Genomic DNA, 17,166 nt, shown 5'->3' with positions numbered 1-17,166 from the left:
TCTGAGCCACCCTGATATAAACATTCAATACTGCTAAAACCAATAGAAAGGTTTACCAGTCACAAATAAAATATATTCACCCACCTGATCTTCTTTAATTGATTTACCGTTTTTACAACTTCTTTATTTTTTGTCGTGGAATGAGCAAATTTTTGCATAAATATTTGCAAATCAGTGATAAAAGACTATTGACAAAATTTTAGATCGTAGATTTTCATATTTCTGTTCGAAAATTAATGTGTTATGGCTTTAACCATTACTAACGGTTTAGTAAAAATGCACAAAAACATCTCTTTTTTAACTGAAATATAAAAATCTGCGATCTAATTTTTTGTCACCAGTCTAGTACAACTGGTTTCCATAGATTCTCGCAAAAATTGGCTCGTTCAAAGACAAAAATAAAAAAGTTGTCAAAATGTTCAATCTGTGAGAGTGCAGCTTTAATTCCTTTAAATGATGAAATAAATCAACATGTACATCATTCTTCTTAAGTTATCTTTCAGATAGTCTGTAGTAGTAGTTATCTTGTAGTATATATGTTCAACTTATTGTAGACTATCATTCCTTAAAATATATATTTTAAATAAATAAGAATACAGCTATAAAGCTAAAATTCATTAACATATCATCAGGATATATATCCACAGTCAATCAAAAAACTATAATTAAAGAACATAGTTCTTCTCGTTTGAAATAAAGTTTTCTATAGCCTTCTGACATTCGGTGGACGCCCATCTTTCTGTGAGAATATTGCACTCCTGCTCATTCGTGAGATCAATTTTCGCCCTCTGGCGGGAACGCATCAGCAGTTTTGTGGTTTCTAGAACCTGAAAAAATACATGTACAGTAATACCTATATTTCAGATGACTTTTTATAAGTAACTACCTGCCTTGTATGACTGTTCTGAATTCCTCTTGAGAGTTTTTAGACATTGACCAAACTTAATTATGTGACCACCTGTTAAACGCGATTAACAACCCATGATTTAACCCTAATAGGTTGTTGTTAAGCGAGCAATTTTAGACATGTATCGAGTAATTCAGCACACCTGGATGCTGATCAGCCTGAGACACAAGACCAAGCCTGTAAGCCTGGATTGCCGTTATGTAATGTTCTATACAGCCACAAGTTAAACATACCTTTCCTGAGAGTTGGGCCATCTGCTGTACACGGGGAATAACCTCTTGCATCATGCTGGTTGGCCAGTAAACCTGAGACACGAGACCAAGCTGGCAAGCCTCGATAGCTGTGATCTTACGTCCCCCTATTAGCAACTCATTCGCCTGGAAAAAGATAGTTTAGTTTAGACAGAAAATAGTTCACATTTTAACTTTGAAATTATCATTTAGATTAACTACCCAAATTCACTACATTTACCTTTAACTACCATAAAAGGCATTGAAAATATTTTGAACTTCCCCAGTACATATAATTTATATCTATTTCTATTGTAACATTCCCAACTTAGACTAATTAAAAGAGCCCAGCTAGTACAAGGGTGCCACAGATGTATAAGTCCAGCTTTTTGCTAAGTCATTTAGACAAAAACAGATGCTTGTCTAAACAAATAAGTCTGAGCCCATAGATTAGCAAGAGTGAGCCATTGAGAACCCTAAATAATACATGTTCTTTACCATGGCGGTGCCGACTGTGTCAGGGAGCGTGTATGAGGCACATCCCTCGGGGGTCTGAGACAGCAGGGCGTATGGCATGTAGAAGGAAGCTTTGTCACTAGCGTACACAATGTCGCACAGAGGGAGGATTGCAGCCCCCAGCCCGATTGCTGGGCCTGTCACAACTGCCACCAGTAACTTAGGGAATGTGATCACCCTCCTGACTAGATCCCTGAAATAAGAGGTACAGCATACCTGAACTACCCATATAGACTGTCGTTTTCAGTTAAGGCTATGTATATTTCCAACTTATCTGTGAACAGTTAAAAAAACTCAAATACACAAGATTTAAGCAAAATACTGGCAGTCTGTAAGAAAGTTTGTCAGACCTTGGCTCCCGCCGATAATAAATGGAGAGGTCTGGCAATCGCATGTACCGGTATATGGTAAGCCCGCATGTCCGGCATAATTTTGGGGGGAAATCTTTAATTGTTTTTTAAAAAGTATGTGTCTAAAGTTTTTAATTTCATTAACTAACCTATGATTACTTGATCAAACTAACAGAATAATGAAGGCTTTCAACTGACCCGAGCTCCCAGGTTTTGACACACAGAAATTGTAAATGACCCGAAATTGACCCATCATTAATTTGTATTAAGTGTCAGTTTTGACCCGAGAAAAATTCAGTGCAAGAGAATTGAATTGAATAAAAGCATAAGAGTTGGTATCATTTGAAAGAAGCGGAAATGCATGATTTGCATGATTGCATGAAAAGTCGAAAGCAATTAACACCCAAACTGACAAGTGATTATGGATCTGAAATCTGACCGGCTACCAACTCAAACTCAATGACGTGATAACTCCGCCCATTATGCAAATTAACGGACACCTTCGACTTTTTCGCTCAGTACGATGGTTATAAATACAACAATGTTTAATGTGTAACAGAAAAAGATAAACATTCTTCGTAGCACATGGTAAAAAAAACGTGGGAAACAGGTGCACGCTTACTTCCTGTCAATTTTAATTAGAGTGAAATAGGAAATGCATTTATCATTGTCAGTGTAGAGTAAAGTTTTATAACAAAACAGTTTTATTGTTATGTCATCTATCAAACAGAAAAACGATGTTGCAATATTTACCTAAGGGAATGTGGAATGATTTTTGTTTACTTCCAGAAACAAGAGGGCCATGATGGCCCTGTATCGCTCACCTGTAGCTTTGCTAAATAAAGTGAACATTCTGACCTATTAAGGCAAATCACAAGGCAACTCATAACGCGAATCACAAGGCAACTCATAACGCAAATCACAAGGCAACTCATAACGCAAATCACAAGGCAACTCATAAGGCAAATCACAAGGCAACTCATAACGCAAATCACAAGGCAACTCATAAGGCAAATCACAAGGCACAGATGGCTCTTAGAGCTTAGAGAGGCGGGTATTGACCTCCATCTGTTTTCTCAAAGTACCCTGCACAGATGGGCTAGAAAGCTCATCTGCACCCAAACCAGATGGCCCAGCTGCAGTAGCAACCACAGGCACAGACCCCAGTGGATCTGTAAGGGCATCTCCACCCTCATCAGGCACTGCAGGATGCACATCATGACAGTGACAGCAATCATCTACCTCGAACTTGACCTAGATTTTATAAAGAGGATCCTTTTGACCAAGTTGCATTAAGATTACGCTAAAATTGTGACCTCTATTGTGTTCACAAGGTTTTTCTACTAATTGACCTAGTGACCTAGTTTTTGACCCGGGTTGACCCAATATCGAACCTGACCTAGCATATGTTAAGATGATCATTCTGTCCAAGTTTCATTAAGATTAGGCTAAAATTGTGATCTCTATTGTGTTCACAAGGTTTTTTTACTAATTGACCTAGTGACCTAGTTATTGACCGCGGATGGACCAATGTCGAACTTGACCTAGATGTTATAGAAATGATCATTCTGACCAAGTTGCATTAAGATTAGGCTAAAATTGTGACCTCTATTGTGTTCATAAGGTTTTTCTAATATCTGACCTAGTGACCTAGTTATTGACCGCGGATGACCCAATATCGAACATGACCCAGATTTTATAGAGATGATCATTCTGACCAAGTTGCATTAACATTAGGCTAAAATTGTGACCTCTATTGTGTTCACAAGGTTTTTCTACTAATTGACCTAGTGACCTAGTTATTGACGGTAATTGACCCAATATCGAACTTGACCTAGATTTTATAGAGATGATCATTCTGACCAAGTAACATTAAGATTAGGCTTAAGTTGTGACCTCTGTTGTGTTCACAAGGTTTTTCTACTAATTGACCTAGTGACCTAGTTATTGACCGCGAATGACCCAATATCGAACTTGACCTATATTGTTCTAGAGATGATCATTCTGACCAAGTTGAATTGAGATAAGCCAAAAATTGTGACCTCTATTGTGTTCACAAGGTTTTTCTACTAATTTACCTAGTGACCTAGTTTTTGACCTGGGTTGACCCAATATGGAACTTGACCTAGCTTATGTTAAGATGATCATTCTGACCAAGTTTCATTAAGATTAGGCTAAAATTGTGACCTCTATTGGGTTCACAAGGTTTTTTTACTATCTGACCTAGTGACCTAGTTATTGACCGCGGATGACCCAATGTGGAACTTGACCTAGATTTTATAAAGATGATCAGTCTGACCAAGTTTCATAAAGATTAGGCTAAAATTGTGACCTCTATTGTGTTCATAAGGTTTTTCTAATATCTGACCTAGTGACCTAGTTATTGACTGCGGATGACCCATTATCGAACATGACCCAGATTTTATAGAGATGATCATTCTGACCAAGTTGCATTAACATTAGGCTAAAATTGTGACCTCTATTGTGTTCACAAGGTTTTTATACTAATTGACCTAGTGACCTAGTTATTGACCGCGAATGACCCAATATCGAACTTGACCTAGATTTTTCTAGAGATGATCATTCTGACCAAGTTGAATTGAGTTAAGCCTAATATTGTGACCTCTATTGTGTTCACAAGGTTTTTCTACTAATTGACCTAGTGACCTAGTTTTTGACCTGGGTTGACCCAATATGGAACTTGACCTAGCTTATGTTAAGATGATCATTCTGACCAAGTTTCATTAAGATAAGGCTAAAATTGTGACCTCTATTTTGTTCACAAGGTTTTTCTAATAATTGACCTAGTGACCTAGTTATTGACTGCGTATGACCCAATATCGAACTTGACCCAGATTTTATAGAGATGATCATTCTGACCAAGTTGCATTAAGATTAGCCTAAAATTGTGACCTCTATTGTGTTCACAAGGTATTTGTACTAATTGACCTAGTGACTTAGTTATTGACCGCAGATGACCCAATATCGAACTTGACCTAGATTTTATAGAGATGATCATTCTGACCAAGTTGCATTGAGATTAGGCTAAAATTGTGACCTCTATTGTGTTCACAAGGTTTTTGTACTAATTGACCTAGTGACCTAGTTATTGACCGTGAATGACCCAATATCAAACTTGACCTACATTTTATAGCGATGATCATTCTGACCAAGTTGCATTGAGATTAGGCTAAAATTGTGACCTCTATTGTGTTCACAAGGTTTTTCTACTAATTGACCTAGTGACCTAGTTATTGACCGCGGATGACCCAATATCGAACTTGACCTAGATTTTATAGAGATGATCATTCTGACCAAGTTGCATTGAGATTAGGCTAAAATTGTGACCTCTAATGTGTTCACAAGGTATTTCTACTAATTGACCTACTGACCTAGTTTTTGACCCCAGATGACCCAATATCGAACTTGACCTAGATTTCATAGAGATGATCAGTCTGACCAAGTTTCATAAAGATAAGGTCAAAATTGTGACCTCTGTTGTGTTCACAGGGTTTTTCTAATAATTGACCTGGTGACCTAGTTATTGACTGCGGATGACCCAATATCGAACTTGACCTACATTTTATAGAGATGATTATTCTGACCAAGTTGCATTGAGATTAGGCTAAAATTGTGACCTCTATTGTGTTCACAAGGTTTTTCTACTAATTTACCTAGTGACCTAGTTTTTGACCTGGGTTGACCCAATATGGAACTTGACCTAGCTTATGTTAAGATGATCATTCTGACCAAGTTTCATTAAGATAAGGCTAAAATTGTGACCTCTATTTTGTTCACAAGGTTTTTCTAATAATTGACCTAGTGACCTAGTTATTGACTGCGTATGACCCAATATCGAACTTGACCTAGATTTTATAGAGATGATCATTCTGACCAAGTTGCATTGAGATTAGGCTAAAATTGTGACCTCTATTGTGTTCACAAGGTTTTTGTACTAATTGACCTAGTGACCTAGTTATTGACCGTGAATGACCCAATATCAAACTTGACCTACATTTTACAGCGATGATCATTCTGACCAATTTGCATTGAGATTAGGCTAAAATTGTGACCTCTATTGTGTTCACAAGGTTTTTCTACTAATTGACCTAGTGACCTAGTTATTGACCGCGGATGACCCAATATCGAACTTGACCTAGATTTTATAGAGATGATCATTCTGACCAAGTTGCATTGAGATTAGGCTAAAATTGTGACCTCTAATGTGTTCACAAGGTATTTCTACTAATTGACCTACTGACCTAGTTTTTGACCCCAGATGACCCAATATCGAACTTGACCTAGATTTCATAGAGATGATCAGTCTGACCAAGTTTCATAAAGATTAGGTCAAAATTGTGACCTCTGTTTTGTTCACAAGGTTTTTCTAATAATTGACCTAGTGACCTAGTTATTGACCGCGGATGACCCAATATCGAACTTGACCTAGATTTTATAGAGATGATTATTCTGACCAAGTTGCATTGAGATTAGGCTAAAATTGTGACCTCTATTGTGTTCACAAGGTTTTTCTACTAATTGACCTAGTGACCTAGTTTTTGACCGCGGATGACCCAATATCGAACTTGACCTAGATTTTATAGAGATGATCAGTCTGACCAAGTTTCATAAAGATTAGGTCAAAATTGTGACCTCTATTGTGTTCACAAGCAATTGTGAACGGACGGACGGACGGACGACGGACGAAGAGTGATCACAAAAGCTCACCTTGTCACTACGTGACAGGTGAGCTAAAAACAACAACTTGATATGAAACTGAAAGAACAAGTTAGAAAAATGCTGTTGCAACTAAACATTCGCTGGTGCTTATAGTATTATGACAAGGATGCATGGGGTTACATAATGAATAGTACATGTATGCATAATTCCTGTTTCACTGAACATGCTTAAAATAAATAATACGTTCATAAGAGTCAAAACATATTTCTCCAAATTTGACTCTTGGAATTGTTTAACCACTTCAGAGACTGAGAAGGATATAAGACAACAAAGTTTTATATTACCAGTAAGTTATATTGATCAATTTGTTTATTCCTTGATTTTTTTCTATAATTAAAAGTGGATTTATACAGCTGATCTTGATATAACATAGGAAATTGAATTTTATTCATGTTTCGGAAGCCAATAACCAAAGCATAGATAATCATGTACCTTGTAATGCCATCTTATGACAGATTAGAATTATTATTTATGAAGAGCGACTAGGAATTTAGAAATAAAACGGACAATGACTCTTAAAGATATGATGTTGACTCATGAAAATCAGGGCTTCAGAGTCATTGACTCTCGGGTTTAAGACCCTGTGGAAAGACCTGCAGTCTTTCACTAAAATGTTTAAAATGTTTTGCGACCTGCAAAAACTGGTCCAGTCCTGCAATGTAGACTGTATTGTAGGACCTCGTGTCCTGCAATGCGATAATGATTTTCGTGCAGACTGTACTGGCTTACCATACATCATCCAGAACTTATTACGGTACTCTTTAAATAAATGTTTGTAATAACTCTTTTCTATTGTGTTTCAGTATTTGAAATTTCTACAAACCGTTCTTCTTGCCAGTTCAAATCAACGAATAACACCATAATAGAGCTTAGGCTATCCATTCTCAGTCACCTACCTGAGAGCATCAGCCATCTTCTTGGCTGCAAGTTTCCTATCGCCAGTAGTGAGGTAGTGCAGGTCCACCCCAGAACAGAACACATTTCCCAGGCCACTCAGCATCACCACTGTGCTGTCATCATACTTTGCAGCACTCAGGGCTGAGGTTATCTCTTGCATAACCTGCCAATGGCATGTATACATTTCAAGTTCCAAAATGATTCTATTAAACAAAATGAAAACCAGTCTGCAAAAAAGTTTTCTTCAGATTGAATCTCTCAACTAGTCAATAATTTACTACAGGGAAATCCATTGAAAACACAGTGGCCAAGACGCTAGAGTAAAAAATAGTAAAATTCATCAGACGTCCAGTCATGTTCAGCTCTTACCGAAAATCATTGTTCAGTGTTATTTATGTACCATAAACTTTTCACTTGTGTAAGTGTTGAATACACTAACATAAAATAAATGTAAGCGTCAGTAATATTTTGTTACTATGAGAGCATTTACTATTAAATGCGAGTGTTACCAGAGGACTGAGAGCATTTTTCATTTTAGTGTGAGTGTGTAGCCAGATCTGGGAGTACTTGGCACACTTCTTGATGAGAATCTCCTTGTACTTGAAGACACACTCGCTGGCCCGCACGCTCACCCGCCGTTCCACATCCTCAGCATCTTCCTCGCTGGGCTTACCCCGTCGCGGGTGAAGCTGGTGGGGCAGGTTCTCCAACAACACCTGGTGAATGGGAGAATGCAAGGAAGTCAGCAGGGTGTTTCCCACTCATTATTCCCACTTAGGGCTATGACCATTTTAATATATAATCCCCGGCAGGGGGGGGGGGGGGGGGGGGGGCGGCGGCTTTTAAAATGTACCATCCCCCTTCAGGAGCAAATTTACCCTTTCAGGATCCAAATTAGCAAAAAAGACGCCCACCTCATATACTATTCAAATAATTGCCTCTCCCCCCCCCTGGTTAATATGTATTTCTGGAATAGCCCTTAGAAAGACGAAAGTATTATCTTCTTTTTTTTATTAATTCAAGTACTCAAGTAACATGTACCTTATATGACATTGATGCTGGGCTAATTGGCAAGCTGGCCTGGAGATCAGTGGTTGGCATGGCACCATTATCCCCCGGCAACAACCACTGGGGCTGGGCCAGGAGGGGCTTAGAGACTGTGGGAGGAAGGCTGGACTCCTTCCCGTTCTTCACTGTTGTATATACCAAGGTTGGAGATTTAGGCCTAACAAAGAACTTCTCTGAAAACGGTAACTTATTAATATAAACTAGGTACCATATATATTTTGCAATCCTAATTAGAATACACGTAACTTGTCTCATAGTAACAGTTATTCAGCGGGGTGAATGCAAGTAATGATGAAAATGTATTGCTGTACTTGCATTAACTTAAGGATACAATCATGAATGAATAAAAGATGTACATGTAGCAGTATTAAGCTTGGGTCGACCATTTTACCACACATTTACAACTTATTTTGTCACGGCAACATAATGTTACAACAGGCATGCAATAATATAAATACGGGCAATATGGCAATCAACTTGAAAAAATAACGGTATTAGGGGACTTTTCATTAGAGGTACAGTGACTTGTTTACTAAATATGTACAAGCACTGTTAAAATCATAAACAAAAAACATGCATTTGAAATAGAGTTGTTTCAGTTAAGGTAAAGAAAAAAAGAGAACAATATACTACCTATAATACTAGTACTACAGTTCGATAAACATTATACTATATTAATTGTATATTTTACAAAAATGACAAAAATGTTTTACCTGACTTCTCGGGTGATGCTTGATTTTGAAGACTGTCCAGCAGCCTGATTGTCTTTTCCTTTGAAACAGCTTTCTTCTTTTGAACTACTGCCACTGACATTGACTTTTTTAATTGCACCTTTTCACCTTTGCCAGTTTTCTTTTTGTCCACACTGCTCTTAGACTTAGACCATGCATTCACAACAGACTCAGTATCTAAACCTCCAGAGATTCCAGATTCTGATTGACCTGGGAGAGAGTTTAAGACTTCACTTTCAGAGTCGTTCTTAGATTTCCTGCTTTTGCGTCCATGCCTGTTCCCACGACATCCTTTTGTTCTTGAAAATAATCGCTTGGGTTTGCGCTTATTCTTCCTCCCTGAAATATGTTTGCTAACTATGGATGAACTATTGAGCTCAAGTTTCTCTTTGCTGCCTGTTTTAGATGATAAACCCGTTTTGTTATGTTTTTGTTTATAATTTTGCTTATGAACACTTCCTGAATGGTTTTGTTTAGCAAGTTCAGCAAGGTTTACATCATCATCATCACTTGAAAACGACACCTCAACATCTACTTGAGTCCATTTCTTTGGTTGGTTAGGGGACCATTTGCTTTCTGTTGATGTGCTAATCTTTTTTGGCTGTTCAGCATTTTCTGCATGTTTGTCTGTAACCTTTTTGCCTTTTTGCATGTTTATTGGTTTTGTTATTTTCAATTTCTGTTTAACAACAGGAGACTTCTCATTAGTGGCATTTGACTTTTGTGTCAGATCAGTGATTATTGGTGAATGAAATGACACCATCTTTGCACTTTTGCCAGTTTTATTCTTATTAGAATTCTGACTTACTTCTTCATTCAAAACATAGTCAACTTTAGTTTTCTTAGCTGCACTTCTGACGGGTGAAGTATTAGAAGACCTTTTACGGTTTTTACACACATTACTGGGCTGTGATTTGTCCGGAGTCTTAAGTTTGGTGCTTGTTGAACCTATCACTGCTATGAACACATCATCCAAACTCATTGAATCACCAACTGGTGGTTTATTCTTAGTAACTTTCTTCTTCGTCAAACTACCATCTTTAACACTTAATTTTTTAACTTTCTTATCACTTTTTGAACCTTTAGACTTTGTCGTTTTCATTAACCCAGAGGAAGATTTATCTTTCTGCGCCTGACCCTTACTTTGCTTGACCAGCTTCTTTGCCAACTTCTGTGTGGCCATTGCCTTCTGTCTCCTGTCCTTCTCCAAGGCCTTTATCTTCCGTGTGCAGTTGCCCAGGTTCCTTGCCGGCTCCCAGGTATCCCACTCCTCACTGAAGCCTCGCCATCTCACTAGGTACTCCACACTTCCGGTGTCAGCATTAGTCCTCAGATCTAAGAACCTCTCTACCTGAAAAAGATAATACTTTATTGTTGATCAACGGTGACAAGACTGGTTTAGTGGGTCTGTGGGTCAGTGATATTCAAAACAGAAGTCTGAATGTGACTGGGTAGTTTAGCAGGCAAAAAGGTGTTTTGGTTGAAACAGTGAAATCATTGCGTGCAAAATTTGGACTTTTTTTTCATGTATGCACATTTTACTTTGCAATTGTACTATCCATGGGTCTCAGCCCTAGTCATGTTAGGAAGTGAACTTGTGGGGCATAGTGCACAGACAGAATGTAACCCAGGTTTGGGCCTTCGGTGTTTTTTTCACTTCTAGTGAATTGTGAGGTCATTCTGCTTCGAAAAAATATATGTTTAACATTGGGTGTGCGGTTGATTTTTCAGCCCAAAAGTTGGTAAAAATACACTGGTATCTCTGGTTCTTCACGAATAGCAATTTTAAGTGAAGAGGCATGGAATCAAGTCTGAAACCCCTTAAATGAGTTATATCAGCAAAAAAGCACTTCTAACAGCCTTGACCATTTGGTGAACACAAAACACTATACCATCTGTAGACTGTGCAGAACAAACAGAAAATAATGAACAATGCCAAGGTGACATGTTCAGGTCAAATAAAAAACGAATGCCTTGAATAATTATAAATTAAGGATTTAGTGTTGAATCAAGTTGGCCAACTTCACCATAAGGGCCTGGTCAACTTTGGCCTACTGTTGTTTTTGTGTATGTTTTATTGAATAATTGTGGAAAGTTCATTGTGTCAATTGTTGTATGAAAGATTTTCTGTGAATCAGACAATAAAAAGAGAAATTTTGTCCTTAGCTGGCATTTATCACAAATACATATGAAATATAACAATGTACTCCCTTACATCCTACTGTTTGCAATAAACCAAGCAAGCCATTCCTGTTATACAAAGTGCATTAGCATTTCAAATAAGCATTGACAACATTTCTCTCCATATATCTAAACTACGGTAGAACATTCAAAGTTGATTTTCAAAACTGTTTGAAAGACACGTTTGATATCATCATGCTGCCTTTGCATACATAGATGTGCCTGTTGTGGACTGTGAATCATACTCATTACTTCTAGCCCACATATCTCAGGTTTTTGTTTCAGTGTTTAAGCCTGGCATTTCAAGTTTGTCAGTTTCGTCATGCGATAAGTCTACACTCATTACTGACGGTCTGTTGAAATTCCCCAAAATTATATAGTTCAGCAGGGCTAACTCTCAACACTGCTACAATACAATGCAACAAAATTTCCAGAGAACATCCTGAGTGAAAGTTGAACGAGTAATTTATAATACTTGTTTATTTCAGATATAAATTTATCATTTAAAGTATTAAAACTCAAAAGGCAATAAGATAAAAATATCATTTTTGAGACCCACCTCTGGCTCTACCAATATCACAACAATGAACAAAATCTACTGCCAAAAAGAAAAATAAATGTTCACAGAAAACTGGCTTTAAAATTCCATTTTTATGTGCAAAGCTTTTTAAATTATGAATTCTTCTCACATGAGGCATATTTATTCCTTTCGGCACACTGATCCAATAATTTTAATGATTATTAAGTCTTGTTTATTGTATAAAATCCAGCACACATCACTAATTATAACAATATCAAGTATCGTAAAATAGAACCACTGTGTATTAATGTTGATAAATCAGTCATCTAGTTGGAAATGAAATAACTTTTTTCCAAAATTGCCAGAATGTTACTTGAATGTTGCATATTGAATTCACATGATATGCAACATTCAAGTGAGTGTACGGTCAATTATTTTAAGTGTCCTTTGTTGGAAATTGTGTCATTGATGCCAGACTTGTGTGTCAGAAAAAAATGCAGGGATTTTGACATATGACAGTTACGTTAAATTATATTTCTACATTTTCTAGGCATCCAGCTGAACATTCTTGGAATTTAAGCTGGATTCTTTTTCCAAATGCACATCTAAAATTGCAGAAGGCCTGCTATTCAAGGGTATATAGTCTTAACATACACAAAATAATCATTTGTGTATGGTCTTTACATATACACATGTGTATGCAACAGAATGATATATGTGGTTAATTTATAAACAAATAAAAGTAAACTTATTCATCACCTACCTTAAATGTAATGGCTCAAGATAAACAACTGCATGCCAGTTGAAAGTAAAATAGCATTTAACGTGTACATAGTACAAACAAAAGACCTAAAAGCAAATATATGGGGAAGAATGGTTTGTACATCAGAAAAAAATTAAGGGATTTCGACATGTGACATCAATTATATTTCTACATTTTGAATGCATCCAAACTGAACGTTCATTGAAAATAAGCAGGATTTCTTTCCAAAGGATGCCTAAAAATGCATATAAAAGCCTGCTGTTCATGAGTACATGTCGTTAGATTGAATAGCCTAAGAATTATTTATGTGGTTATTTACATGTATAAACAAATAAAAGTTGCAGGTATTCACCAAATACCTGCAATGTTATTCCTAGAAATAAACAACTGCATGTCAGTTGAAACTTGAAAGTAAAATAATATTCAATGTGTACATAAAACATGTATACATACAAAGAAAATTAACAGCAAAGAAATTGAAGAGTAAGTGTTCAACATGAACAGGACCCCAAGGATCACAAATTTGGGGGACTCCAACTTTGACAAGACACTGGTAATCTTGCAGGCTCTGATGTTTTGGAGCTAATTTTTACCCGTAACCAATAACTCCCTGCTTTTAATTTTGGTAATAAAGATGAACCACAACATCAAATAAAAACAGATCTAACTAAACCACCATTTGCACTACAATCATTCTGTTTACCCATCCATCAAGTTAATGGTATACATAAATGATATGAAAGGAATCTATATTAAATATACATGTTTTTCTGCAATCTATTGTTGAGGTTATATCCAGCAATATATTTTCGCAAAATGACGACAACGTGGAATAATATTAGTGGCATGTCCAAGTGTTTTTGTTATGTTTACTCTCATAAATTTCATGATGTTAGATAAGAGTAGATTTGGCCATGTCAGTGTTTCGTCGGAGCAATTTTCTGTGTGTTTTTTAAACAACATTCTTATTTGTATAAGTGAACTTATTTGTATAAGTGAATTTCTAATAATGGGCAGTGATTTTTGAATGCCATTTTATTCTAAAATGTCCGCAAATTTATATTTATCAACTAAAGCCAAGGTTTTGGTTTAAATAGTCATTTATTTGATCTTGTTTAAGAATGAATATTATAATCTATATAATTCCACGGACCAGTAACAAAGGAATTGTAGGTCGAAATGACCAGGCCCCAGTTCCGTAAGAAAGCCTAAGAAGTTAACCAAATTTCTTATTGATTTATCTAAAATCAAGATTATCCTGAGTCCGAATTTGGGACTAGACTGAATAAGGAATTTGACCAGACCTAAATTCTAACCAGGCAAAAATGACTCAGATTCGATAATTTAGTGTTACAATGCACAGATGTAAGAGACTCGTTACACTCTACAGTCTCATACACTCCACTCAGTGAGTGTCAAAACTTGTATGTAAACAGTGACATTTTCACACTAAGAGTAAGGTGACACAGATGCACAACAGTAAAAACAGAACTTCATTGCATTCTTACTGTCGTAAAAAAGGTACAGGTGGTATCTGTGTTGATAGCAGTGGCTTGATAGTTAGTTCGATTTTCTCACCTCGTAGAAAAGTTCTTCTGCGCCCGCCATTACAGGAAACTAACCGGCTTCCGGTTAACGGCGCTTTTGAAAATGGCTGCGCCCATCACTAGAGTTCTGTCAGTCAGGTAGTTTTTCGATTGACTTTATTCGAACAAACCCTTATAAACATTGCCCATACTATAAAGAATAAACATCAGTCTTAAACTTTATTTTCGAAAATGCAATTACTTGCGGGGATGACCGTGTAAACTTTAAAATGGACGTTATTTGGTTTTGCCGTGGTTTGTTTACCTTTCCCCACCCACTTCCATTTGTATGAAGTGGTCAAAGTCCAAACGTTCTGAATAGTTATATGGGAGTTTTATATATATGTGCTTAAAATTATTATTGGCGTTATTTCTTTTTGTTGTCTAACACATGCTTACTGGTTGACGGTACATTTCCGAACACTTTTTGAGGTTTTTCACAATTATCTTGGAGAGTTTTTGTTGTAGTAAGTTAAAATTGTGTATGAAACCTCTTTGGTTAATGTGACAACATCTGTCAAAGTACAGATTCACGATCTCATCAATTTTATGTCGAAAATCGTTCATTTTATAGACAGTAAATCACCCTTAAATTTATGCTATGGAGGTCACAAATACCGAACACTTGAAAAGCGAAAATACATGGTCATACAATTATAATTAATAAGTATGCTATGTTAAATAAACACTTAGCTGCAAAGTTATTTATTGTTTTCAAAACATGAAATTCATATGTAAAGCGTGATTTCTATTTATAAATGTCTTGAATGTAGGTCAACATAACTGCAAAACCTTAAGATGAGCGTGCACCCTCTGACATCATTCCCTGTGTGCTACATATTGATCTTGAAGTGTATAAACATTGAATGGCATTTTTTTAGAAAAATACTCACCAAAACAAGATGAAACTTCGCAAGTGTGACCAAGGCAAGCCTTTGTAATGATCTAGATCATCAAATAATCTAGCCACAATAATGCGCGTTAAGGGAACGTTTTTTAACATTTGGATATTTATTGTGTTCCCTATAACGCCACAAGTCGATTTATTTATACCAGTGTAAAATATAATATTAGACTATTATATTACAACAACACTGAATTGTTAAAAGAAAACATAAAAGGGACACATAAATGATATAGTGGTTAATACCTTTTATTTATAACTTAAGTTTTCCATGATAAACTGAAGCTGATCGGCTTCTGTCAACTTTTCACTGCCATATTGGGTTAGCTACTATTAGTATATTGATCCTACGCAGTGACCTACCCTGTTGGGACATCGATATTCTTGATACATTATTCATAAGGTTGATTTTTTATGCCACCGAAGGTGGGCATATTAAAATCGCACCGTCCGTCCGTCTGTCCAGCTCTGTAACTTTCCCTTGTATGGACAGATTTTAAAATAACTTGCCACATGTGTTCCACATACCAAGACAACGTGTCGCGTGCAAGACCTGTGTCCCTACCTCAAAGGTCAAGGTCACACTTAGTGTTTATTCATAATGGAGTGCTGCATATAAGGTCATAGAGTATAGGTTGTCGTGTCCGGGCTGTAACTTTCCCTTGTATGGACAGATTTTAAAATAACTTGCCACATGTGTTCCACATACCAAGACGACGTGTCGCGTGCAAGACCCGTGTCCCTGCCTCAAAGGTCAAGGTCACACATAGTGTTTATTCACAATGGAGTGCTGCATATAAGGACATAGAGTATAGGTTGTCGTGTCCTGGCTGTAACTTTCCCTTGTATGGACAGATTTTAAAATAACTTGCCACATGTGTTCCACATACCAAGACGACATGTCGCGTGCAAGACCCGTGTCCCTGCCTCAAAGGTCAAGGTCACACATAGTGTTTATTCACAATGGAGTGCTGCATATAAGGACATAGAGTATAGGTTGTCGCGTCCGGGCTGTTACTTTCCCTTGTATGGACAGATTTTAAAATAACTTGCCACATGTGTTTCACATACCAAGATGACGTGTCGCGTGCAAGACCTGTGTCCCTACCTCAAAGGTTAAGGTCACACTTAGTGTTTATTCACAATGGAGTGCTGCATATAAGGACATAGGGTATAGGTTGTCGTGTCAGGGCTGTAACTTTCCCTTGTACGGACAGATTTTAAAATAACTTGCCACATGTGTTCCACATACCAAGACGACGTGTCGCGTGCAAGACCCATGTCCCTGCCTCAAAGGTCAAGGTCACACTTAGTGTTTATTCACAATGGAGTGCTGCATATAAGGACATAGAGTATAGGTTGTCGTTATATACTAACGTCTTGTGTTGGGTGTGAGACTCTACACACAGACTTCACTACTTATTACCTAAGTCTATATATACTAACGTCTTGTGTGTGGGTGTGAGACTCTACACACAAACTTCACTACTCTATTACCTAAGTATATATATACTAACGTCTTGAGTCTGGGTGTGAGACTCTACACTCAGAACTTCACTACTCTATTACCTAAGTATATATATTAACGTCTTGAGTCTGGGTGTGAGACTCTACACACAGAACTTCACTACTCCATTACCTAAGTCTATATATATTAACGTCTTGAGTCTGGGTGTGAGACTCTACACACGGAACCTCACTACTCGATTACCTAGGTCTATATATACTAACGTCTTGAGTCTGGGTGTGAGACTCTACACACAAACTTCACTA

At 37.0% G+C, this 17,166-nt stretch overlaps 1 protein-coding gene across 3 annotated transcripts; it reads right to left on the bottom strand.

Moving 5' to 3' along the window:
* Window positions 1-273: 273 nt before the first annotated feature.
* LOC128242356 (chromodomain Y-like protein 2) lies at window positions 274-14,529 on the bottom strand. Of its 3 annotated transcripts, none has more exons than XM_052959477.1 (8): window positions 14,482-14,529; window positions 9,422-10,790; window positions 8,682-8,833; window positions 8,150-8,356; window positions 7,640-7,803; window positions 1,636-1,846; window positions 1,141-1,284; window positions 274-827 (listed from the first exon to the last, which is right to left on the bottom strand). In XM_052959477.1, the coding sequence occupies exons 1-8, from the start codon at window positions 14,509-14,511 to the stop codon at window positions 666-668; spliced, it is 2,439 nt and encodes an 812-aa protein (XP_052815437.1). In that variant the 5' UTR covers window positions 14,512-14,529; the 3' UTR covers window positions 274-665. The 3 variants fall into 3 exon arrangements, with proteins under 3 accessions (XP_052815437.1, XP_052815436.1, XP_052815438.1); XM_052959476.1 differs by having other exon boundaries at window positions 275-827; window positions 8,682-8,881; XM_052959478.1 differs by having other exon boundaries at window positions 275-827; window positions 8,682-8,881; window positions 14,412-14,501.
* Window positions 14,530-17,166: the final 2,637 nt, after the last annotated feature.

Source organism: Mya arenaria, chromosome 8, assembly GCF_026914265.1.
Source record: "Mya arenaria isolate MELC-2E11 chromosome 8, ASM2691426v1".
Taxonomy (NCBI): domain Eukaryota; kingdom Metazoa; phylum Mollusca; class Bivalvia; order Myida; family Myidae; genus Mya; species Mya arenaria.
This window is presented reverse-complemented; position numbering and strand designations above follow the sequence as displayed.